Below are 26,674 nucleotides of genomic sequence, written 5' to 3'. Positions count from 1 at the left end.
TGAGTACTCGTGCCCAGATGGCACTGTGAAGAGGCGCCATCTGAAAAGTTCAGTCTTGCACCTATGGGCAGGAAATTCCCCATTATGTTCAATCGTGAACCCAAATGTCTGTCCATCTGAAACAACCTGGCACAGAACAAAACTTACTGTCATTCAGTGTGGTTCAGGCTGATTCAGTGTGACTGTCAGCATTGGGACCTTGTCCCAAACAGAATCAGTTCAGAGTTTCCTTCGGTGCAGCACTTGCAGTGAATTTTTTCTGCATGAGCCATCAGTGTTCCACAGTTGTGTATCGTGTCACCTCTGACTGGAGAGCGTTTAAAAGTACAGGACTGCTAATGTCAGGACACATTTTAGCTTGTTTTCTGTGTCTACTAATAATAATATACAGTATGAGTTTACATATAATGCCGCTACAAAAGCATTTTCTCCCATGCAGCCAGTTTTAGTTTTTGGCCACTCTTGTTGAAATCTATGCTATTAGCAAACCTTCAGGATAATTTGCATTGTACTAAGTATCTATTGTCTTTTCTCTAGTTCTGTCTCTCTCTTTCTCTGTAGGTACGAGAGAACAGATGACTGCAGCTTATAGCCCTAGTGCTTGTTAGGTGCTATTGCTTTCTCTTGGTGGGAGCGAGATTACCTTAGCACTATAAACTCTGGCTTCACATTTGTCATACAAGTATGCTGCTCCTCTTCCTTTTTGTTTCCATGTTCGCAGTGGGTCCTGTGACTTAAGACACTGCATGTTGGATAGTTGGATGCAGCCACCTTTTGTGAGTGGGGCCTGTGCTGCATATTGATGTGCTACTGTTGCATCATATTTCTTTGCATACCTCTTCTTGTTTCTTTTTTTTTTCTCTCTACAGTTGCATTGTACTTTGTTACTGCACACCCTGAGCAACACTCGCCTTTAAATGCAGATGCACACGGTATGAGCATACAAGTGTTAATTTCCAGCACCAGTTTATCGAAAAATGTTCCCTTGTCAGGTTCACTTTAGAGTTTGTGCATCTGCTACCCGCTCTCAGCACCCTCCTATTATGCTGTGGGCTTAGTACCGGTGGCCATACCCATCAGCACTTCTACCAATAGTAGATTACTTTTGTTGGTGTGCCTTTTGCCAGTGTGTGCTTGCGTTCCAATGGACATTTGAACACCACTGGACGTTGGGATGTTTTGCGAACGATCCATGGGAGATCCACTGCTCAATGGGTAGTTAGTGGGTGCGCTGCACTAACGTAGTTGCTTGTCCAAATGCAAGGTGTACAAGCAGGACACTGATATGGCGCATGTGTCGTGCTGCATGATTGCAGTGCCAGGCAACGGTGGTGGGCTTCCTGGCATCCCTTTTTGCCGTCGTGATGGGCTGGATTCCAGAGGGTGTGTTCGTGTGGCAGCACGCGCTGCTGCTCTGTGCCAGCAGCCTGCTGACGGCCAGCGTGGCCAGCCTGGCCCTGGGGCTGGTCATGATTGGTGTGGTCATTGGCTCACGCAAGTGTAGCGTCAACCCAGACAATGTGGCCACGCCTATCGCTGCCTCCCTCGGCGACCTCACCACCTTGGCATTGCTGGCGCTGGTCGCCAGCTTCCTGCACTCCTGCCTCGGTGAGTGGGACGACGTCCCATTTTACAGTGCTGGAGCTGTTATCGGAAGGCCGGCATTTGCATTGGCCAACAGCATCAAACTGATAAACACAACACCCTTCTCTGCATGCCCCATTCCACGGCAGAAAAATTAATATGCAACAAAGCCTCCATAAATGAGCGCTTACTGTATTCAGCAGCAATAGACAGTTCCCCGTTTTTCATGCAGGTCCGTCCTGTACAATTCATCCTGGATACATTTCACACAAGGTTTTGTCTGTAATTTAACTTGCCAGTATTTCAAAAATATACGAAAATGTTTGACTCAATTCAAACTCAGTGTCTAATTATCCGATTTGCCTCACATCCAGAATTTACCTATTCGTACAGCCAAAGCTTTTGCCATTGCAGTCACAAAAATGCAGTGGTTACTTTTGGCCACGAGTTTTTGTTCAATCAGCCACATACTTTGAATGTGAATTGTCTGATGTATACCTTAGAATATCAAGGCATAATGCCAAGATCTCTCTTTTGTTGTTTCTTGAAAGCGAGCATGGGGGGAAGATTTTTCACTCTCGTTCCACATGCTTTAGTAATGGCTAGATGCTGCCAAGCTCTTGCCACAGATGTTTGAGCTTCCCAACATGATTTTCTGCCACTTCCAACCATTGGTTGGCATCTGTAACAGCAGCAAACTCAAGCAAAGCTTGAGCCCCACTGGGTGGCTCAGTGGTTAGAGAACTTGGCCACTGAGCAAGCAGACATGTGTTTATTCTCGCCCGCAGCGACCGCGTTTCGACGAAGGCGAAATGGGGTGTGTCCGTGCACTCCACAGTGTCGGTGCATATTGAAGAATCCTGGGTGTCGAAATTATCCAGAGGCCTCCACTACACTCACTCTCATTGCCAGAGTTGTTTGGGACATTATACCTTATAAATCTTGAGCAAAGCTGCAAGTCATGCTGGATCAGTTGGTTTCTGCTTTGCAAGGTTCATTTATCTCCTTGACCATCTCTGCAAGTTCCACCGTGACACTGTTGTTAGAGCCTGGATTTTTCCCAGCTCTGAGCATGGCCGCGAAAGGATTGTCACGCAACACTTGCACAATGGAAGGAAGGGACAGTCAGTGTGCATGAGAATAAAGGATGGGAGAGGTGAGGCAAAATGTGACAGTGCAGTATGTGCAGAGTCCCGTGGGACATGGCTGGTGGTGTTGGTGCTGGTGTCGATGGTGCTGCTACTGCCCCTGTGGGGTATGCTGGCGTGTGCCAACCCCCACACCCAGGAGGTGCTGTACACCGGCTGGACGCCCGTCATCTCGGCCATGGTCATCTCCAGGTGGGACCCCCCTCTCTCTCCCTCACTCTTTTTCCTTGTGGCCCAGGCAGCACCACTCTAGCTTTGTTGCCTGTAAATGGCAAACAAAACTGTGCTCCTTTGTGCTAAGAGATCAGCAAGAGGTGCTGGTACCTTATGTACATTCAGCACCAGTATTGAGCTGGCCCTTTCATTTCAGCTACAGCTCGTGTCCCCTGTAACGGTAAAATAGATGAGTCCACCACGCAATTACAATATCATGAGGTAATAAGATAACATGGGGTTCTTTATCGTTGTGCGTTATGAGAACAAATAGAAACAGTGGTCATACTGGTGTAAAATACTGCGGTTTTATTAATGTGTAAGCATTGTATGGCTAGTAGGCGGATTTCACTTGGCCTTGACTTTGCCGACACTGTAAAAGCGGAACTAGTTAGTACACCGGAAAAAGAGTGGTAACATAAAGTGTCAAGGAAATGTGTGCAAATGACAAAATGGTTGATGTGGTTTAAGTAGGTAATTAATTAGAACCAATAGCAATAATAAATGGCCCACAGAAAAGGAAAGGCTCAATACCCAAGGTAACGTGAACGCCCCTGTCAGCGAATCTTCTCTTTTGCATCCATTCACTTTGCTACTCTATCAATCAATGATTTCATAAGCTGTGCCTTTGTTATCACATACACTTTTTAGCACGGAGCTGTCAACTAGCCATTTATGTGAAAGACCATCTGACATTGATACTTGTAAAGCCCCTCTTTAACCAAGCCATACAGACGTGCTTTTGTATATGTCTTGCAGTTCCAATTTACTTACTTCTAATCTGTATTTCGTTACAATTCGTTGAATTTTATTTTTGCGCACAATTCGTGTATTTCTTCCTGCTCCTAATGAGGTTTTAACTCACTTTCTATTATATGTTTACTTTAGCAAGAGATTTTTTTATGGTAGCAGGGTTTCCATTTAAAAGAAGACCTATTACATTTGTGGATGTTATATCTTTCATAACTTCTTTGACTATTAAAAAGATGCTTCCCTTCGCCATCTGTGACCATGCCTGAAAATTTCTTCATAAATTTAAAACAAACGGAAATTGAGGCAGCTTTCGTTTTCACTGCAATATCGAAAATATATATTAAGGCAAAAGTCTTTATGCTCCAATATCAAGAGAAGCACTCAGCAGCGGTGGAGGTGTCTAGAAAAACTGTTCCCCAAAAATCGACTTCACGTCAATGGCTATTGTTGGTCATTAGTTTTTTGCAGTATATACACGCGGTGACTACTAACCTAGCAAAACTCCAAGCTGGGCTTGTTGGTTCATAGTTCTTAAAAGGATTTGCAGCACTAAAGGACGACACAGAGAACAAGAAGCACAGCATGGCGCTAGACTTTCAACAATACTTTAATTTATGCAAACACATGGAATGTATGCAGCAGGTGACAGGAAGTTATCTTTAGACAAGCTATAATCTTCCATATTGCCACCTGGTGTCCCCATGTTCTTGCTACACCTGGAAGAAGAGGACACTGAAGTTGACTCTCGCGTGCTGTGTGCCGAACTTCGCCTGCTGGTACAGCTTCGTCCCGGCGTTTTAGTCAAGTCTAGCCCTGTTGTCCGTGACATATTTTGGTGGAGGTGCTGGGTATCGATCCCAGTATATGTCCCGCACTCCTCCGCATACCCAGGATTCAGGTCCTGTGCCAATCGACACTCCTGTTCACCGCGCTAGCCGGAGGAACCTAGGCCTACCACCTGAGCACGGGCCGTTGGAATTCACCACCGCAGCCGCCCCTCGACCTGTCATGCAAACTCCAACGTACTACACTCTACAGAGCCCACGACTGCCTAAGGCTTTCCACGGCTGTCAGACGGAAGACGTCGAAGACTGGCTCACCCAGTTTGAACGGGTCGCCGCATTTAATCAGTGGGACGACGCCGCAAAGCTCAGGAACGTCTTCTTTAGCCTGGAAGATGGCGCTCGTACTTGGTACGAGAATCGTGAAGGCGTGCTAACATCGTGGCGCGAGTTCTGCCGCTGCATCCTGGACACCTACACCAGCCCGGATCGCCGAGAACGAGCAGAAAGGGCCTTACGCTCTCGAATACAGATGCCGAACGAGACCATAACCATGTACGTGGAGGACATGACTAGGCTGTTCCGACGATCTGACCCGACCATGCCCGAAGAGAAAAAGGTGCGCCATCTCATGCACGGCGTTAAGGAACAACTGTTCGCTGGGCTCGTGCGCAACCCGCCGAGCACAGTTGCCGAGTTTGTTTCGGAAGCAATCACGATGGAAAGGATGCTCCAGCAGCGGTCTGCGACCTACGACAGGCCGGTACTCGCCGCTTCGCTCACTGAGCCGCCTTCGGCCTTCGGGGCTAGTCCGGATCTTCTTCGCGACATCATCCGCTCCATTTTGCGCGAAGAGCTCCAGAAGCTTTTCGGTGCTCCCCAGCCGACGGTCAGCTCTGTCGCTAGTATTGTCCGAGAAGAACTCCAGCAAGCACTTCGGCCTTCGGTACCAGCTGCTAACCCACCATCCTTTTCCACCGAGGCCTGTCGGCCAACGTATGCGGAAATCTTGCGACGTCCCCCGACTGATTCCACGCAATTTCTGCCACCCGACCAAGGCTCACTTTATTCAGCCCACCCCGAGCCGTACATCGACAACCGCCGACCACCCCAGCGAAAGGCAGACCTGTGGCGTGCCCCAAATCGGCAGCGCCTGTGCTTCCACTGCGGAGAAGCTGGTCACCTGTATCGACAGTGCCCATATCGACAACTGGGACTGAAGGGTTTCCCCATCGACATGCGTAACCCTCCTTTAGGCCAACGACCCCGGGATATTGAGGACTACGTAGCCCAGCAGCGCATGGCGCCAACTTTTAGACGACAGTCACGATCTCCGTCTCCACACCGACTATCCTCGCAGCCCAGCTCATCCGGGATGGCGCAGCGACGGTCGCCAAGTCCGAGCCGGGAAAACTAAAGACAGCGACCTCAGGGGGCGAGGCCGCTTCAAATCGACGCGACGAAGACCCCCCGACAACGCGACCTGTGAGTGACCGCGACTTGACGGCCCCGACGACAGTTCGTACACGTGAAGACAGACTCTCGCTGGATATACCCGTGCTCCTCGACGGCTATAAGGTTAGCGCATTGGTAGACACTGGTGCTGATTTTTCGATTTTAAGCGGGAAGCTAGCGGCGCTTCTAAAAAAAGTGATGACGCCATGGTCTGGCACGCAGATTCGAACCGCTGGCGGGCATGTCGTAACTCCGAGCGGTCAGTGCACGGCGAGACTCCAAATTCGCAACTCCACGTTTGTTGTAAGTTGCCTTGTAATACCTGACTGCTCCCGTGACTGTATCCTTGGTGTCGATTTTCTTCGGGAGTATGGGGCCATTATCGATCTCCGGAAGCGTACCGTGACCTTTTCAACTGAGAAAGCGGATGATACTGACACCGCAGACCGCCAAAGCCACGCCCCTCTTCGAATTACCGCTGAGAGCGTTTCTATTCCGCCACGTTCCAGTGTTTTTGTGACCGTTAACTGCGATGAACTGCGTGACGGAACAGCGGTCGCTGAGGGCAACCAGTCCCTTTTGCTCACCCACGGCATCACCTCGGCGCGGAGTCTCATCCATCTCCGTAACGGCCAATCTGAGCTCCTGGTGACTAACTTCACGAACGAGCCCCGCCATCTTTTCCGCGCTACCGCTATCGCATTCGCCGACGCCTTAGCGGACGTTTCTGAATGTTTTACGTTCGGAGAAGTTGAAAATGTGCCCCCATCCCTTGATCGTCTGGATATTAGTGCAGATCTCTCGGAAACACAGCAGCACGACCTACGTTCTCTCCTTTTAAAATACAGTGCTTGTTTCGCGACATCATCGAAAATTCGGCAGACGCCTCTTGTGAAGCACCGTATAATTACTCCCGACGATGCCCGCCCTATACGCCAGCAGCCGTACCGCATCTCAACGACGGAACGTGAAGCGATTCACACACAGGTTCAGGAGATGCTTCGTGATGGTGTCATCCAGCCCTCCAACAGTCCGTGGTCGTCCCCTGTCGTGCTTGTGAAAAAAAAGGATGGCACCCTTCGCTTCTGTGTTGACTATCGAAAGTTGAACGACATCACTAAAAAAGACGTCTACCCGCTGCCCCGTATCGACGATTCGCTCGACAAGCTTCGTCGCGCCCAGTACTTCTCCTCCATTGACTTGAAGAGCGGGTACTGGCAGATTGAGGTTGATGAGCGGGACCGCGAAAAAACAGCTTTTGTGACCCCAGACGGACTGTATGAGTTTAAAGTGCTGCCATTCGGCCTATGTTCAGCGCCGGCTACTTTTCAGCGCATGATGGACACCGTTCTCGCTGGCCTCAAATGGCAAATCTGTTTAGTTTATCTCGACGACGTTGTCGTGTTCTCTGAAACCTTTGGAGAACACCTTGAACGCCTTCGAGCAGTATTAGATGCCCTCCGGTCAGCTGACTTGACGCTCAAGCCCGAAAAGTGCCACTTTGGCTACAAAGAGTTGAAGTTTCTTGGTCATCTTGTGAGTGCCGCAGGCGTTAGGCCAGACCCCGACAAAACTGCCGCTGTCGCAAAATTTCCCGTTCCTACCACGAAGAAGAGTTTAAAACGTTTCCTGGGTTTGTGTGCGTACTACCGCCGCTTCATCGCCGACTTTTCCAAGGTAGCCGCACCCCTGACCCGCCTCACACGGGATGATACACAGTTCGTGTGGGCCGCCGAGCAACAGGAGGCTTTTGCGGAGCTACGCAGACGACTGCAAACTACTCCTGTTCTTGCGCACTTTGATGAAGACGCTACCACCGAAATCCACACCGACGCCAGCAACATCGGCCTTGGCGCTGTACTCGTACAACACCAAGCTGGCGTGGAAAGGGTCATTGCGTATGCCAGCCGCACGCTCTCCCGCGCTGAAACAAATTATTCCACTACTGAAAAGGAATGCCTCGCAGTTGTGTGGGCAACTATGAAATTTAGGCCTTACCTCTATGGACGCGCGTTTAAAGTCGTTACTGACCACCATTCTCTGTGCTGGCTGGCCAATCTTCGTGATCCATCAGGGCGCCTAGCACGATGGAGCCTTCGCCTTCAAGAATTTGATTACTCCATTGTGTACAAATCTGGTCAGAAGCACGAAGATGCTGACGCGCTGTCGCGGGCACCCGTTGGATTTGTCGATAACGCCACGGATGACAGAAGTTTTCTTGGACTACTGAATGCCTCAGATATAATGACCCGACAGCGAGCTGACCCAGACCTTCGACCTGTCATTGACCATCTGGAGGGTCGCGCTGCTGACGTCCCCCACCAGTTTGGAAGGCACCTTTCTGCATTCTGTCTTCGGAATGGCGTTTTATTCAAGAAAAACTCCAGCACTGTTGATCGAGCGCACCTCCTTGTCGTGCCGGCCGACCTTCGCGACGACATCCTTTTTGCTTGCCACGATGAGCCCACCTCCGGCCACTTAGGCTTTGCACGCACACTCGCTCGAGTTCGTCAAGCCTATTATTGGCCTAAACTTTCTGACGCCGTCCATCGCTACGTCAGAGGCTGCCGCGAGTGTCAACGTCGGAAGGTACCACCTCTCAAACCCGCGGGTTTGCTCCAACCTATTATTCCACCTCGGACGCCGTTTGACCAAGTCGGCATCGACCTACTGGGCCCATTTCCGCTGTCATCGACGGGTAACAAATGGATTATAGTCGCGACCGACTATCTCACACGTTATGCGGAAACCAAGGCAGTGCAGCGGGGCACATCAATTGAGATCGCTCAATTCTTCATGCAGCAAATCGTGTTGCGTCATGGCGCACCGTCCCTAGTCGTAACCGATCGAGGCACCGCCTTTACGGCACAGCTCATGCACGACGTGCTCGAGCTTAGTCATACCAGCCACCGAAAAACTACTGCATATCACCCGCAGACGAATGGCCTCACGGAGAGACTCAACAAAACCATCGCCGACATGATCGCAATGTACATAGACTCGCAGCACAAAAACTGGGATGAAATTCTCCCCTACATCACTTATGCCTACAACACGGCCACCCAAGAGACGACGCGTTTTACACCATTTCGCCTAGTCTACGGACGTGACGTTCAGACGATGTTGGATGCTATGCTTCCGAGCTGCACAGATGATCATCCACTCATGCCAGACGCCGAACAGTTTGCTCAGCGCGCTGAGGAAGCACGTCAACTTGCCCGAATTCACATTCAGCAACAGCAGGGCACGGATGCACGCCGCTACAACCTCCGTCATCGACACGTCGCCTACCATCCCGGAGAGAAAGTTTGGGTATGGACCCCGGTGCGTCGGCCCGGATTGTGTGATAAACTGATTTCCCGTTACTTCGGACCTTACGAAGTTCTGCGCCGAGTCACGGAAGTAACATACGAAGTTCTCCCAGTGGGTACTGTGCAGCCCTCGCGTCGGCAACCACGCTCCGAGGTCGTGCACGTCGTCCGCATGAAGCCCTATTTCACGCGGTAGTGCGCTATGCACTTGTTTCGTTGTCGCGTAGAACACCTTACCTCGCACTCCGTCCCTTATTTCTCTTTTTTTAAGAGGGGGAGTAATGCCACCTGGTGTCCCCATGTTCTTGCTACACCTGGAAGAAGAGGACACTGAAGTTGACTCTCGCGTGCTGTGTGCCGAACTTCGCCTGCTGGTACAGCTTCGTCCCGGCGTTTTAGTCAAGTCTAGCCCTGTTGTCCGTGACAATATTTATCTAAAAAGGCGTATTCATTACTGTGCAACATCAATGTGAGTCGTTTCCCCACTAGTTTAGTATCTGCTGTCTCTGAGACATTTGTGCAAAGAGTGAAAGCAGGAAGAGGTGTACAAATTGATAAGTCTGCAAAACCGATTAAACCTGTAGTGGTCCCGTACACACACCGTGTAGCCCATAACTTGAGAAGGTAGCCACAAAATTTAAGGTTCCTATGGCATTCTCCGCTCCATGTATGCTTGGTAGGTTGTGTCGGAAAACGTCCAAGGAGAGGGAAGCATTGCCTGGGTGCAACAAGAAGCACAGAAAGCCTTATGTTGCGTGCACAGAGGGAGTAGTTTACAGCATCCCTTTCACTTGCAGCAAGGTATATACATTGGCCAAACAGGCTGATGTATTAATGATAGGCTACGGGAGCACAAGAACTCACTAAGGACTGGCACCGGCTCCAACCTTTCCTTACATTCCAGAAAATGCAGTGATGGCACGTGTCGAGCCCTTTTGTATGAAATGACTCTATTAAAAAGATGCAAGGACGCAATTGCCCGACAGCTCATTGATTCTTATCACATTAGAAGAACTGGGTTTGGCTGCGTGAGTTCTGTCACATTGATGCTGCACAGTAATGAATAGATAGATATGGAAGATTATAGCTCGTCTAAAGATAACTTCCCATCACCTGCTGCATATATTGTGTGTTTGCATGAATTAAAGTATTGTTGAAAGTGTAGCGCTGTCTTGTGCTTCTTGTTCTCTGTGTCTTTCTTTAGCGCTGCAAATCCTTTTAAGAACTACTAACCTACTTTAGCCTCTTAATGCACATTTCATTCCACATTAGTCGACTTCTTAATTCATCTCTGTCTTTCGCATTCATAGCATGTAAGCTGTCTTAGTGCCAACCAAACCTTTTTGATTGACCAGTGACCTCCCGACACAAGGCCTTCTTGGACAAAGGAAGCGTTCAGCCTTTGATAACTTTCGCACCCTATATCTCATCCGTGGCAAACATGCTGCATGATCTTACAATTTCTCCTTCAGCGAAAACCAAGTGAACAAGAAACAAATGACATGTGTTTCATAGAAATGGGGCCGATGGTACAGAGGGGTTCCAGCGCGCTTGCTGGAACAGCTATACCCTCTCTAGATAACCCGAAAACGCAGCAAAATTGGCGCCACTGTACAACCTTGCAGAGCACGGCCACGCGCTTGCGTGGTGTAGCTCATACTGAGCGCGATAGTACACCCTTTGCCCAAAGTTGAGAGCACAGCGAGTTTGTTTCAGAGCTACACCGTACAGCTTGTAATGCATTCCCAGTCTTTCAGCTCACCTCAAGTAAGAGCTATACCTGTTCTGCCCTCTCCAACGGCGAGGACTTTCGCATATGATAAAGGCGGCAAGAAAAGTTAACAGTCCCCCCCCCCACCTTCCTTCGAGGCTCGAAACTTCTGACAAAAGCTGCACTTCTTTTATGGCAGTCATAATGGAGGTTAGCCCATAAATCTGAAAAAACTGTGAGTTAAAAATTGGACATGCTTCCCATGAGAAATCACAGTGGGTGTTTGTGTACAGCATATAAAAGAGCCTTCATGTATTGTTGACAGTATTGATGGTTGCATCTCTTCTGCATGCAGCGTGGGAGGCTGCATTCTGGACTTTGCAGTGACGCGCTTCCATGGCATTGCTGTCTTCCAGCCCGTCATAAACGGTATGTACGCTCTGCACCCTGTTTTACGCCTTCTGCTGTCCTCCTAAAGGCGGCTCTGGTTAGGAACCGGACAGGCAGGTGCTCTTGGTGGCCTTTAGAAAACTGACAGATGCTCAGATGGCCTTTTCCACGTGGTGCTTTTTCCTTTTGACACATCTCATTGCCTGAAAACTGCGCCCATTGATTTTGCTTTAGTACTTTGGCTGGCTTTCTGATGTTTTACGCTTTATATTTCTTTCATTATACACATTTTCCTTTACTTGGCATGCCACATTGCATAAACTCAATGATGTAATCCACCGACTCGTGCTCATTAGAGGCACTACTTTCTCTCACTTCTTGAGGGTGCCACTGTACCTGCTTCTCCGTCGATGCAGGTCTTTCTTTTCATCAGCAGGCAGTTCTGATTCTTCGCTCATGGGCTGCACAGCGACACATTGCACCAGTTTTGCCTACTGGCACTCGTACCGCTTGAGCAGTATACAATGTTTGCGATGGCGGTTTGTTGTTTCAACCGAGAGGTCGGGAGTATGAAATGCAGGCTACATTGTGTGCATGTGCAGGCGTGGGCGGCAACCTTGTGGCAGTGCAGGCGAGCCGCATCTCAACCTTCCTGCACCAGAGGGCAACGCTGGGCTTCCTGCCCGCTTCGGACCCAGACGTGTGCCTCAACCCCTGCACCGCCTTCTTTGGCAAGAGTGAGTCGAATTGAACTTTCACCCATGGGGAATAGCCTCGGGAGTATTTTTCAAAAGCTGCTACTAAAGCAGCGGAGTCAACCTGAGCTATAGTGAGATAGTGTGCTGTTTGCTGTCACAGCAAACTGATACCCGGTTGTGGTGGTGATGAGGATAACTTCTTGAAGGGTTTTCCTAAGGCGCAGTATTGTTTCCTGGTTCTGTCTGTCTAAGCCTTCATGGGGGTGACACCAATTAAACTTGACCATTACTCTGTGTCTCATACAGATACGGTGAAACCTCGTTAAGGCGTGCCACTTGGAGCTGCAGAAAAACCACACGCAAAGTGGCGCTACGCCCCAACCAAAAACAGCTTAAATACAGTTGATCCCAGGTATATAGAATTATATTGCTTATGCCAAACTGCTAGAACACACTCTGAAAATCCCACACAGAACTATTAAACTGTTCATATATTTATCAACCTTTAATATAGTGTAATCTGTTATGATGCTGCAAAGCGAGCCTAGCTACCCGAACACTTACAGCAGCTCTCGTGAGTCCTGCTTCACCCCTGAATGTGACACAGAGATCAATTTTGCCCCAATTTTAATTGACATAATACAATGTGTTTATAGTGTACCAATATCAGAATCAGGCCTATCTTGATGGGCAGTGGCTTCTCTCAAAGCCCTGTCAGCTGCAGCTTCGATGTAAAGTGGGCCAGGCCTAGGGACACCCAGTGAGTGGTACCAGCGCACCGCCAGCTTAAGTGCACCATATTCACACTTCTGGGTTACAAGTAATCTCAGCTCGTGTCATGTTTTCGGTGTACTTCATATATCTCGACTATATTACAATCCCCTTCGAATTCGACTTATTTGGCATCAACTGTATATATATCAAACTGCTTTGCATTCCCCTTTCAGTTCAGTATACTCAGCATCAACTGAATAGTTGACTCGTTAGTACTTCAAACTTCGATAGACTAGGAGTTTCGTTCAAATCGTCAGAAGTCCACCTTAATGTGATCCGGGATTAAATGCAATTAGGTTTGTGGATATGTGTGCACACGAATGCATACAGTAAGCACAGCGCAGCACAAAATATGGGGGAAAGTCATTAGTGTGTTTACTCAACCAGCAGTCTCAACTGCCTGCGTGGTTGATAAAGAAATTATTGGTAACGCACTGGTTTCTCAATAAAGCAAAATAGCATTAATTGGAACCTCAGGGATGTAGAAAAACATCCAAATTATGCAATGGTTGAATCATTGAAAAGAAATAAAAAAAGACTTCAAAAAACAATTTCGCAACAAGGTGAATTTAATTGATGACAAAATAGATTTTTTACATTACTGTCTGTTTTTTTTCGACCACCCAGTAACAGTAATGGCAACTGTGATCGAAGCATATGCGGGTGGTTTTACAAGACTTTTCTTTGACAGTTCAGGTAAAATGATAACAGGTTATAATGAGGGAAGTTTTTGTTTTTTTTTTTTGATATCGTTATAAGTGGATGCACTGTATAATCAGGTGGAAAAATAATGCTGCACCTAAGTACAGAAACATTTATTAATTTATTTGTTTATTTACCCACAGCACCAAGAAGCATTACAGTGGGGAGGGTGTATACATAAAAGAAAACATAATATAAGCAGTGTCATCCAAAGTCAAAGCAAAACAGAAAAAATCTCACAGCACCACAAGACTGAAGTGGTTATTATAACAGAAAAGAAAACATCGTTTGGACATATGGCAATTTGTTCTAATCGCATACTGTCTTGGGACAAAAATACAATCGAAATACATCAGTTTGTGGTGTACATGAATTTCAAAACTTAGGTCCTTTATTTTATAAGGTATTTCTCACCTGTGGAAAATTTTACATAGGCCAGACAGGTGGCCGTGTCATGAAAAAGAAATTTTCAAGCACAGAATAAGGTGCTGGGGAAAGTGGTAATTTTGCTTTACATTGTGGTAGGTTTAATACCGGCAATGGTACTCCACATTTCAAACGTGTTACAATTCTTGGCCAAAAAAATAGAATGCGCAGGGCACATAAAATTTTTGAGATCTTCCAAGCATCAAAACTTGGTGATTCTTGTGCATATGAGCCCATCATCTATAGCAATGACGATGAGGGAAACTGATTTCTTGAAAGAATCTTTAATCCTTTTCCTGGTTTGGCACCTACATGGCTGTTACCCTTAAGTCTGTTCCTTAGTTTGCTAGGCCAGCCCCTGTCCCTTAAACTGTTTCCTCTTGTGTTCTCGTCTTCTTTCTCTCTTTTTTTTTTTTTTTCTGGTATTCACCCCGTCTGAAAATCAGCCTTGCTGCACAGCCCACATTTCATTCCTTGCTTCTTTCACATATGACCTCAGGAGACCGTAATTTTGGTCTGCCATTGGGGCATTCTTGCAGCTACTATGGCAATGCAGCTCCAAAGGCACTTAAACCGATTCCCAGATGCTCTGTTGGGCAGCTTATTTGGGCAGAGATGCAGAGCACGTCTTGCACACATGTGGACCGTGTATTGATAGCACTTGGGTCGTCTTCAGCTTCGTTATTGGAGTCACTTTCACTCGATTCCATTGAATCTGGGTAGAGCTAACAGTTTTGCTATCAGAACAAACTGTAAAATTCTCTAAGCTTATGAGAGGCGACAGTTTCTACAGCACCTACTCGCTGCAGAACTTCTGCGAATAGTGCTTTGCAGCTAGAAGCATTGTTGCTGATGGCGCTCAAGGCTGGGTACTTCTGAAATTGACGCAAATTCAGAATATGAACCGAGGTTTAGGATGGCTGTAATGCATATGAAAGCGTCAAGGCGACAATTCCAGGAGATGGGGCTAACTCATAGCTGGTAGCGACGCCAATCAGCCAGCAACGCAGCTTGGCAGCTACCGGCGCGTGGAGGAAAACAAAAGTTTGCTGCAGTCAGAACTGTGAAAAAGCCAGGTCATGTGTCAAGCTACAGTGATGGGTGATGAGTACTCTCCAAAGGGCATGAGATATTTCTTCTCTAGCCTGGCATTGCAGCTTTTGGGCCAAGTGGAGACCTACGTGGTCGTTGCCAGTCAATGGCTTATTACTCTCCACTGTTTTCATGCTTCCTGCGGCGCGAGCGAGTTTCTGTTTCTACTGCTCTGGCTCTAGCGTGCGCTGGTTATTGTGAACAGCAGGGCTGTGCGGATATGCTGGGGCAGCTCGTTGCAGGAGCGGAGAAGGCTGTCTCTTCAAGCTGCAAGCATGCTCATTGCTTGATGCACCTTATGCGAACGTACCATATTTACCCTAGTCTTAACGCGCAGCCGAATCTAACACCCACCCAATTTGCGTGATGTAAAGAGAAAAAAAAAAAAAATCTAGAAGCCCTGATTCTAAAAAGAAAGAGAGAGGACTTTTTAATGAAACAGATTTTAGCCAGTGTTAATGTTCGCTGACATGCTACTCTGCATGGGGGGATTAGGGAATAAAGATGGATGATTTTAACGTGCACATGGCCGATTGCCGTGAGCAAAAAAAAAAACAACTGCAAACTCTGACCATATAAATTCCGCGAATGAAATAAAGCACGTAAGAATTTTCCTATATTTAGGTAGAAACGGGCTGTTTATTCGCGTGAACTTGTTCACTCATGCTCTTACTAGCTTAGCTCAAGGGCATTCACGTTCAGCACCTCGGCAGTTACGGGCATGTGATCACCCGCAGCTACCTCGTGAAATCAGCCAGCTCATGTTCAAGGTCTGTGAACCTCCCCGCTTGCGGGCCGTGGCGGTCTTTGCTTGATGTCTTGATCTCAAAGATTGACTCTCTGTCTTAGCCAGTTATGGACACAAGTCTCAGGCATGCTGAAATGACGGCCTGCTTCCTTATTGCCACTCTCTTCAGCTCGTTGAGTAACTTTACTCTTAAAACTGTTCTCATGGCTGATGCGACGTGTCTTCATCGCCACTGCGTCACTGATTCTCGGACAACAGAGCCTACCAATCGGACAGCAACAACACAGCGATTGCAAATGGTTCCTGTGATGCCGAAAACAATGAGCACATGTGTTGCTTTGTTTGCCAACCATGTGTGAGCTGTTGCACTGGCATTGTGGTGATGACAATTAGCAGCTATAGGCCAGCTTCAGTTTGTACTTGAATCTAAATTGCATGCGATTTTAGCACCTTTCTTCGCCTAAAAAGGTGCGCTTTGCAATTGGGTAAATACAGTATGTGTCACCATAGTCACTGTCTAAGGAACACCAGAAAAATTTCCTTGCGGTGCAAAGTGTAGTTATGTGGCTCCTTATGAGAGATCCCACCAGCCTTGTATAATTGATGGGCACACACGAGCCGAGAAATTCCCAATAAACCACTGTCTTCTAAGTGGGCATCAAATGCATGAGGTTTAAGGAAAACTGAGTTAAGGATCTTTCAAGTGCTAAGTAAGTGAGTGAACCTTAGCAAGTTTGCACTGCATCATTTTCCTGATGCTGTCCTGTGCATGTGTAGGTGTGCATGCACGCACAGCTCGTGTGCTGCTGCTGATGGTGGTGCCGGGTCACCTGGTGTTCACTTATGGCATCCGGCTGCTCAAGGCTGGCCACACGTCGGTCACCCCCATTTTCCTCGTTGTCTACCTCACTGCCGCTGTTTTCCAGGTGAGAAAGGCAGAGACTGCCTCGTTTTTGGTCTCTTCACTCATTCCTTTCCTGTGCAACCAGTTACAAAGAAAAGGAATGCCAAATTGCCCCCACTGACTGCAAACTGCAACCCACACCTGTCTAGAGTACCGGCAGAAGGCCCTCATAAATGGGGCCACGTAGGAAGTGACCTCTTTTTTAAGGCGAAAGCCTTTAATGGCTCATGTTGTCGTGGACAAAGCGCGTCTTGCTTTTGCGGCAGCTCTGATTGGCCGAGGTGGGATGATGTCATAGAGGTCTCGGCCAATCACAGAGCACCACCACAGTATGTGTGAATGCGTGCCTTATATGGCCATACACCAATAAATGACTAATTTAATAATGACTTATAATGGGTAATTAATTCATAAAGAAGCCAATTAATGTATGATTACCTAATTAACAACAAATTAATTAATGCCTAACTAATTAATTACTGCGTAGTGACAGAATGCGGCAATCAGGCTTTCGCTTTTTGCTACTTTAGTCGCTTAAGTCCCTTGCAATTTTTTGCTTTTGTATTCTAAACTTATGGAGCTGACTGTATGCTTAGGGCTTTTTAGAGATTCAGAAGCGTTAACAGGGAGAACTTTGCCTCTGGTGCAGGTGTTGTTGCTTCTGTATATGGCACACGTGATGGTTCACTGGATGTGGAGCCGGGCAGTGGACCCGGACAATTCGGCCATCCCTTACCTGACAGCCCTCGGGGACCTGGCAGGCACCGCACTGCTCGCCCTCTCCTTCCTGCTGCTTGACGCCATCGGGGACGGTGACTCTGACGTGGGTGACTGACCTCCCGCTCCTCTCTCCGCCCTGTGGCACCAAGTCTGTGTTTCGTCGGGCCCTTGGCCCTGGCCAATAGCATCTTCTTCACGATTATGCCCGTTTCTGGTACCACCCCGCAAGCCCAGTCCCATCCTTGTACCACTGGCACTAGAGTGGGGCTTCCCCACCTTCAGCGGCACAGCACCCTTCGGCAACAAGAGATATCGCGCAAAAGTCATGCAATGGGAAGGCGACACTGACACCACTGGTGCTCATTGCTGTGGAGGCCTGATGAGACAGCCCTTTTAGCTTAATGTCATTGGGTCTCTGGGCCTGGTTGGTGCAGCCAAGCCTACATAGCTTCTGTGCAAAAGCTTGCCCAGGAAGCTGATGTAATCGGCCCAATAGTGGAATGTGTTGGTAATGTACTGGTCCTATGCAGGACCAGGCACTGCCAACATACTTCCAACATTAGGCCAATGTTTTGTGCGGTCTGTGTGTTAGCCGATGCAGTCATGTGGGTCGCCTTCTTCCTGGCACAGGAAAAACAACCCGAGATGGGGTAACGGCGACTCTGGCAAACTGCAACCGCCATCATGTTGGCTCAGCCATCCACTTTCTACTAGGTGTCTAAGCTTTGCAAGCGTTTACTTCAGAACAACAGCACTGAGGGTCTCATATACAAAACTTTAGGTAGAAAATGTTGGGCACGATTTCTCCTTTTTGGAAATCTTGGTGGAAAGTTTTCTTCTTCCAGCTTCTTCTCAGCTTGGTGCTCTGTCGGCTTATTTTGCTCCTGCAGTACGACAACAACGTGGACCCATGCTCAAGAGTGTCAATCGTGTCCACGTCTGTGTCCCATCTCAGACTGCACATGCTGTGTGCTTGCAAATCGCAGTACCTTTTTCTGCCCTCTAATTTCACCGCTCCTGTTCACTTCCCTCGTTTGGTTCAGGCACCCACTCAGGAGATAGGCAGTAATTACTAATGGTGTGTGGATGCTGAAATTTTCGAGTACGGTAAAATCTTGTTAATTTGCCTTTCCGGGGACCAGGAAAGTTACCGAATTATTTGAAACTTTGAATTATCAAATGTCATCAAAAAACAGCTGGAAACGGCTTACAACTCAGGATAATTCTATCTAATAATTGTCTGAAATGCGGTTGTCTGCACGTTTGAGATGGGAACTAAGCGCAACAACAACACTTTGTCGTTTTCATCAAGTGATTTAGCTTTGTGCGAGGTGTAGGGAATGTCAAAGAATTTCTTCAAAATTGTCGAGGCTGCCGATACCTTCTCCACATTGCGTCAAAATGCCATGGTTCAGCATGCTCCCAGAGCGAGGATAACACATGGATGCAAGAAAAAAAAAATTATTCATAGGTGTTATAACGATGCAACCCCATCAAAAAATTAACCTAGAAGAACAGTGAGCGGAAATAAAATTTCGAAACATCACAATGGCCAATACCCAATACAATTGATGGCAGTACCGGGGCAGCATTAATTTAAGAGAAGCAAAGCAAACTATGATGCTGTATTCTATATCAGCAATGGGGGACTTTCAATTAAAGCACTGCACGGGCCTGAATTTAAGGTCCGAGCCCGGCCCGCAAACCTCGGGGTGAAGCCCAGCCCAGGCTCGTTCCTATAGTGACACATAAGGCAAATTACTTGCTGTGAGTAGACTTCTACTACACTAAGTGTGAAGTAGTTAACAAATCAGTTCAAACCGCAGTAATGGACAAAAAAATTTTTTTTTATCACTTAACGTAATGGGAAGTCTTTGCCGGTCGGCTTTTTGAGCAGTGATCTCGTAGATGTGCAGAGATAACATAAAGGAACTCAGAAGTCCCAAGATCCAATTGAAAACGGTTGCATGCACATGCAATAAACTACTTCGCATTCTTTCAAGATTTTGTCATATTTTACGAACTGGATTCCAAGGGAAGGAAAGCGTAGCAGGGAGCGGCAGAAAGTTAGGTTAAGAAGTTCGCAGGGGTCAAGTGGATGCAGCTAGCACAGAAGCAGGTTAATTGGAGAAATATGGGAGAGGCCTTCGCCCTGCAGTGGGTATAGTCAGGCTGATGATGATGATGATTGACACATATGAGGCAACAAAAAAAGAGTATAATAACTATTAAATCCTCATTATTTCGGATTTCCAGGGACCATCCAAAGAGTTATTTGAGTTCATTTGTAAAATGCCAAGTGCACCCCTCCCCCGCATATAAATTCTGCCGAAAATATGAAAACGCGGTGAAGCCTTATGAGAAAGCTGTATAGCACAATTATTGAATAGCTCATGAGAAGTGTGCAGTTTCAAAGAGTGAGATAAAATATGTTCACTATTGTGTTGCAATTGTTGGGAGAAGATGATTGGCGACCTACATCTTCATCAGCTGTAATATGTGGAATTTCATGCGAGGTCAAGCCCAGGAGCTTTCGGATGCGATCGGCCCACGCAGTGAACATACTTTTTCCTTGGCATTTTGTACTCGGTCTTTCGTCGCCGAGGTAATGTGGTTTTGCCACATAAAATTAAAGTCAGCGCGGTGTTCTGTCACTAGCAAATATTCGGGAATTTTAAAAGTGGTGGGATTTCACAAGCATCAACTTTTATATTTGGACTTGAAGCGAATATCATACTCTTATTCGTATTTGATATTTCAGGCATTCGCACACCGCTAGTAATTACCCCTTTTTATGTGACCTTCCCCCTCTTCTTACAATGGAGGGAGGTAACCAGAGGCATTCGTTCTGTTGCAAGGCACACAATGCCTTTGTTACGCAAAGAAGCCATGAGTAATGGATCACAAGGGCTGTCGTATTCGGAGCCAGGATCACAGCTTGTCCTGGCTGTGATTACTGCATTCGACTCCCCGAGTTTGAAGCTCGTGATTTTGAAAAAAAAGCAGGTGGACTTGTACACGAGCAAGTGCAGCGACTGCTCACGAGCTGGCATGTTTCTTCCTACTGTTCTTTGTTCTCTGTGTTCATTATCGCTTGCATTCATAGTATTTCTGCATTCATTATTTATTCACATTCACGCACGAAATTGAATGGAAAAAAATCGCCCTTTTTGGGCACATGGTCGCTGGGTTAGAACAGCAATGGCTCAAGGACACGGTTGAGCACGGGCAGCATAATATTGATGGATTTTTAAAAATTGTGACATCTAGCTTATCGAGGGCTGGTTTTGTAGCTGGCATTGTAAAGCATCATCTAGTGGTAAAGTCTGGCCTTCAGAGGTGGGTGTGGTCGATGGTCAGTTTCGTCAACCTCAAAAGCCAAAGGCCTTTCTCACATAGGCCTGCACCAGCTCCTAGCTCCCATTTGGAACCTCTGTTTTCAATGGAAATGTGAATTTTAAGAGAGAAGGGATTTGGCTGGAAGTGAGGTTTAACTGATTTTTAAAGTTGGGGTTGAGAGTGGAGCTCTACGTGAAAAAGAAAAGCCCCAACTCAAAGACAGCCCTGATGTCCTGGTGGCTGTCGCTGGATTGTTTGGTTTAGTTGCAAATGCTTGCGCTTGGGTGGCAAATGTCGCCACACAAGTTTCTTTTTTTTTTAATTATGTTATTTTAGCTTTATGTGGTGACAAGACCTTGGGGAAGTCTTGACTATGTGTCCTGTGTTGTAGAGATGAAGGTGTGTGGCTACTGGTGTGCTGGTGCCTTGGGTTGTCTTTGCGAAGCTAGTGCTGCCTACGGATGTCTTGCTGTTACTTGGACAGCTTCATCTCTTTACCTTTCCCGCTGGCCTTGCAGTGTTTGCTGCTAAGCAGCACGTTAAGTGCTTTTGTAATCTCTCAGATCACAGTACTTAAAGGTGCAGTGTGGCTTGCACCTCAGCCTGCAGCAAGCAGCTGAAATGCCTGCCTTTTGCTTTCTTACGATTGAGTTTATTTATTGCCACGTAAAGTGTCAGGAGTGCCAAGAAAGATGTAGCCGATCTCTTTGTAGGCCGAAATCTGAATCCCAGCACTAAGTCATTCAGGGGTAGTCGATTGTCTTCCCCTCGCAACTCTTCCATGGCGATCTGTACTTTTGTATCTCGGGTGCTGTTGCAGGGCATAGCACTTGCTCTCGCTTATACGCACAGCAGCACCCTTAACCCCGAGCTTGACTACTACTGCCACCCCTGCCCCCCTTTTTTTTTCACTACTACTCGTTATGCTTGTCATGCTCGAGGACTGTCTTTAAAAGGAGGAAATCTCTCTGCGAAAGCTTTGGTGTTGTACGAGCAGTGTTTTGCTCTCTTGTGCAAGAAATTTCTAGGGAACTTGCTTTTAATCCTGAAACTCAAAGGCAGCCTGGGCAGCTTTCACATGCTCGAAAGAGGTTGTCGACTTCGAGATGAGAGGCTCTGCTAGTTCTTGCTCTTGCCACAGTGTACTACACCCGTGTCCCGCATCCCGCTGTTTACTATCCTTGTTGTTCTGTTGCTGCTAAAGCTATCTTGACCCTGCTGCGTTTCACATGTTGTAGTAGTATCATTTTTAAGTGCGTATGCTGCCCCATCCTTTCTGCTGTGCAAAAATTATTTAACCTCTCAACCATTCTGGCAGGTTTGCATTGCTTACGCCTTTTTTCCTGCTTTCTTCCCCCTCTCTCTCTTTTTAGTGACAGGAGTGTTACCGCATTCGCTAATCTGATGTTCCCTCTCAGAAGGTGCTCAGAGCTGTGAGTAAGTGCTTTGTAACCCTGGATGTTCTGGTGGTCGGGTGCAGGAGCACTATGGTCACTGGTGGGGGGCCTTGTGTGTTGCATGTTATGCACAACGTCTTGGCCCTCTTGGCTCTGGAACTCATCTGTGGCACTGCTCATGCAGACCGGCTGGGCTCGATGGCTCACTGGTGGTTTCCAAAGCACAGCTGTAAAAGGCATGTGCACTAGCTCATGGGTTTCACAGAATGCTATCTTTTTCTTTGCACTTGTGGTTACTTTTATTGGTTATGTCTCAGTTGTTCAGAAGTGTTTAGTTATAAGTATGCCACCTTGCCCTTGTGCAAAAAGAAAACCCTCACACAGAAAGTGTGTGCTTGCAGAGTTGGAATTCAAGCAAGTGTGCAATTTGGGTCCTGCTGTTCCCCTCTTCATCATAGTTCTGGCAATGTGTAAGAGGCCTGGAACCTTTGGTACCGTGAAGGTAACAGGCTTGTTCCAGTGGTTCCAGCAGCCTGGTCTAGGTGTGGCACTGTCATCAAGGAGCAGCACCAGCTAGCACAGCAGGCTTGGCAAAATGAACAGTACAAAAGAACTAGGAAGAGGAGACAGACACGCACAGCACCACTTTTGTTTTTGATTTTTATGTTTCTCTGTTTTTTTTTCTTTTGGTTCTTTTGGACTGAACTGTTCATTAAGCTAAACTTTCATCAATTTGCCAAATTTTCAGTTAAAGTGCTGAACTCTGTGTAAGCATGTAAAGTGCTCAACTTTGGCAATGGCTTGCTGTCACCTCGTCAAGGCTAGCCTTGAGGAACACCAGAAAGCGCTTTTGTCTTCAAGTGGTGTCGATTTCTTGAGCAGGCACCACTGCTCCCATCACGGTTGTTTCCCGATTGACCGCGCTGTGCCAAGTGCCACTACTGATGCAAGATGCAGGTCACAAGCTAAACCTGCAGCCTGCAAGATCTGCATGTTCCAAGGTCTTGTGCGGGGTCTCTCGAGTGCAGTCTGAGTTCCTAGCAAAAGCAGCAGTCATGTGCATGATGTTGATAGTATGTCAGTCTTCCCCTCCTTTGATGTTATGCACAGCTGGAAGCACATGCATGGCTTAGCATGCTAGTTCAGGCATACCTGCACTGGCCTTCATTAGGCCTCAAGACTATTCCTTGCTGCCACTGACACTATTAAATCTGTCTTGCAGGTGCAGTTGGCAGTTCACAGGAATTTTATCTCTGGGACTCTGGGGTCGTTACTTGCGTCCTGTTCATTGTAATATTTTTGCACCCCACCGCCTCCTCACGATTTTTTTTTTCTGTACAGGAAGAATGGTTTTAATCGCTCAAGTTATATTTGAGTGCCAAGTCTTGGTGCTCAAAGTTGTTTTGTTGTTTGCTGTATTAGTGACTTTTGTGCTTTTTGTGTAGCAGCAATATTTACACTAACTTATTCTAACACACTGAGTTTCTGATTATGTGCACCTGTTAATATTTTATGCACCACCTTTGCTGTATCAGCGTGCATCTGTTGGGTCACCAGTGGTGCTTGCCAGAGTTCTTGTTGCACATATTTGGAGGATTGTTGATCATTTCCTGCCGCGGTACTTTCTTACGTTGCTTCCCATATTTTTGCTGGATGTTGTTTTTTCCTTGAATGTGATAACCTCGGTTTTATTGAAAGCGTTTGGATCCTTTTTTCTGGCTGGGGTGGTGTGTACTTCAGACATAAGCTGCGAGCTCATGGCCACTGTAATCTGTCCCGCTTGCCACCCAAGTCAATAGTTACTTGACTCACCCACTGCACTCTCTCAGGCAGCACAAACAATTGACCCAATATTGGTAATGTGCTGGTAATGGCCGGTCCAATGTGAGGCCACTGCATTCCCAGTACAGTACCAATACTGGACAATCGCATGCATCAAAATTTCACCTGTTAGTTCCTCACCACAGGTGCCGGTATTAGCACCCTGAATGCGCACGTGAGTTTTGAACTGGTGCATAGCAGTGCTTTCTTGCAGCGCAATGATGCCCACGGTTTTGAATTGTAACACGCACCAAATGTCTCGGTGCCTTGTGCGGTAAGGCCCTTCAGTGTGTGTATGTGGCCATATTGCAGAGAAAACTGGTGTAGTGCAATCTGTCACCTTGTCACGTAGGCCTGCAACTGCTGAAACGTTTTTGGTTAGGTTAGGAGACAGGGAAAATTAAGGGCAATGTAGTGTATACCAAGAGATGACAACAAGAAGTGGTGGTGATTCATGTGGTCATAATCAGCATAGGACAGAGTTAATTGGAGGGAAATGGGAGGGGCCTTCATTCTTTCTGCAGAGGGGGCATAGTCATAACTAATGGTGTGGTTTTCAAGATGCATCTGAAGCAAAAGGTCTGCGTGTCCTTGTTGAGTGGCTGTTTTTCCTGTCACAGCCACGAGATGCTGAAATGTTGAAAGGCATTTTGGTATTATTCCTCTTGCACCAAGTGAATTGGTTACCAACAGTGTAGCATGCCCACAGTTTTAATGACGCTCTTCATTCTGCTGAACCTTTAGGGCGAAACTGCCGTCATGACACTGTACTAGTATGAATGCAGTTCATTCCTGTGACAGGGTTACAGAAGATGGTCGCATGGTTTTTGGAAAATTGTTGTTTTGCTTTGCATGTACATGTTGCTTTACTTTCAGAATTGCTGTTCAGCTTTCAGTTCAGATGAGAATAGGACATTGGCGGGGATAAACTGGCATGGGACAGGGTTAATTGGTGTGGTACGGGGGACAGGAAAGGTAATGCAACTTGTGTCTAAGCAAGTTGCATTAAATGCGTTCTTTCAACTGTACAGTACTTTAATTTCAGGTCTCACTTCCCAACTAGCGTGACAGCCTTTCGAACTATGATTTTAACTGAAAAGAATCTTAGATGACAGTGCAAAAGGTCACACACACACACACACACACATCCATGGAAGGTTAAATGATTTGTGTGCTCTTAATGTTGTGTAAAACAAAATTATAAAATCACAAAAACGAATATTCGAACCACTGCTTTCTGCATTCAAAACCAAAACTCTAAATCATTCAGCTGAAAAGCCAATGGAAGTAAGTGCTGTTAATTGTGCACATGGCTATATTTACATTTCTCTTTTTTCTGCCAGGTAGCGCTGCTAGCCGAAGCTGTGGACTGTACCGTTGAAAGAACACAATCATGACAACGCATTTGGGTTGCTGCTGCTAATGATGATGGGCATTGCACATGCTGTTATGAGATCAGACGGTTAGTCACTGCAGACATCACATGTTCTTCATGGGCATTGTTCAACACTCAAGCTGGCTCTGCTTGAGACTGTCATATGTTCCTAGCCTAGCCAATGAGTGCATCACTTTAGTGTTAATTCATTCTCCTTTTGTATGCACGTATGTAATGGTAAAACCCTGATTTAAATAACACGAGAGGAAGAAAGATTTGCATGCTTTTTACTGCTGCAATTGATGTGTTGAACACTTGGCAGATATGTTTTGCCACCAGACTTTTCAGACAAGTTTTGGTATTCGAGTGTCGTGCAGCAAGGATGAGCGGTCAGTGCGAAAATATTTTTGGAAGCGGTCGGTGTTCATTTGTGCTGGCTTACTGCACCCAAAGCTTGGATACATGAATCTGCGTACACTTCTCGTTTTCCCATTCTGTGTTAATTTCAATCTCAGCTGTTCGGTTACAACGTGTTGCACCTTGCTGTTTCTTCTTTTTGTTTTTCCCCTGCCTAGTCAGCAGGCACGTTTGCCATGCCACCTCTGTTCCTGAACAGCAGATTCAAAGATATTTTTGTACCATTGTTGTTGAGCATGTATTTTTGTACCCTCGGGAAACGGACTGTTTTGAAGCCAGCCTTATTCATACATTCCCAGCTTGGCGACGCCGCACCCCGTCTATCCTTTTGTGGCCACTTTTTTTCTGTTTCTCGTTACCAACATGCTTGTGTTGTCAGCAACTCAGGTGTGGAGCATACCTGAGCCAGTGAACGTTTCTGTTCACTCGTGTGTCGTGTTGTCTGAATGCTACTTTGGCTCCCTGCCACACCGTAGCAAACATCTCAGGTGTGGAGCATACCTGAGCCAGTAAACATTTCCATTCACTCGTGTCGTGTTGTCTGAATACAACCTTGGCTCCCTGCCATACCATAGCAAACATTGCTGGTCAGTCTTTGCAAGCAGAGGTTCACTTCTCGAAATGGATGCCATCAGCTTTTGCTGCTGCTGTTTGCGCGTTTAATCACATTCCATTTGTGCAGGCATTTTCTTTAGTATGGCCCATCACACAGTCCGTATGTGTAAGGACGTGTGGCTGGCATTACAACTTGCAGGGCCATATACAGCTGAACAGCTCTGGCAGGCTCAGCATTATTACCAGAGCCTAAATACTCAGCTAATTTTGCTCTCGTGTTCACATTTCTTTTTTCGTAAAAGCAAAGAATTAGCATTACCTGCCATGAGCATGTTCATTTGAACCATGCTTCATTTCAT

At 46.9% G+C, this 26,674-nt stretch overlaps 1 protein-coding gene across 14 annotated transcripts in view; it reads left to right on the top strand.

The window, feature by feature from the left end:
* LOC146208841 (solute carrier family 41 member 1-like) overlaps window positions 1-26,290 on the top strand; it is a 40,915-nt gene extending 14,625 nt beyond the window's left edge. For 3 of the 14 annotated variants that reach the window (XM_084596279.1, XM_084596306.1, XM_084596282.1), the window contains 7 exons: window positions 1,317-1,608; window positions 2,774-2,924; window positions 11,313-11,386; window positions 11,950-12,084; window positions 16,565-16,713; window positions 17,341-17,518; window positions 22,124-26,290. In XM_084596279.1, coding sequence (XP_084452405.1) covers window positions 1,317-1,608; window positions 2,774-2,924; window positions 11,313-11,386; window positions 11,950-12,084; window positions 16,565-16,713; window positions 17,341-17,518; window positions 22,124-22,155 — 1,011 coding nt within the window. In that variant the 3' untranslated portion in view covers window positions 22,156-26,290. Of the gene's footprint in view, window positions 1-1,316; window positions 1,609-2,773; window positions 2,925-11,312; window positions 11,387-11,949; window positions 12,085-16,564; window positions 16,714-17,340 lie in introns of all 14 variants that reach the window. The other 11 variants (XR_014705627.1, XR_014705624.1, XR_014705628.1 and 8 more) reach the window with 11 other exon arrangements.
* Window positions 26,291-26,674: the final 384 nt, after the last annotated feature.

This window comes from Amblyomma maculatum, chromosome 1, assembly GCF_055883805.1.
Source record: "Amblyomma maculatum isolate TAMU_Amacu chromosome 1, ASM5588380v1, whole genome shotgun sequence".
Taxonomy (NCBI): Eukaryota; Metazoa; Arthropoda; class Arachnida; order Ixodida; family Ixodidae; genus Amblyomma; species Amblyomma maculatum.
Note: the sequence above shows the minus strand (reverse complement) of the source record. Positions and strands in the feature narration are given on the sequence as shown.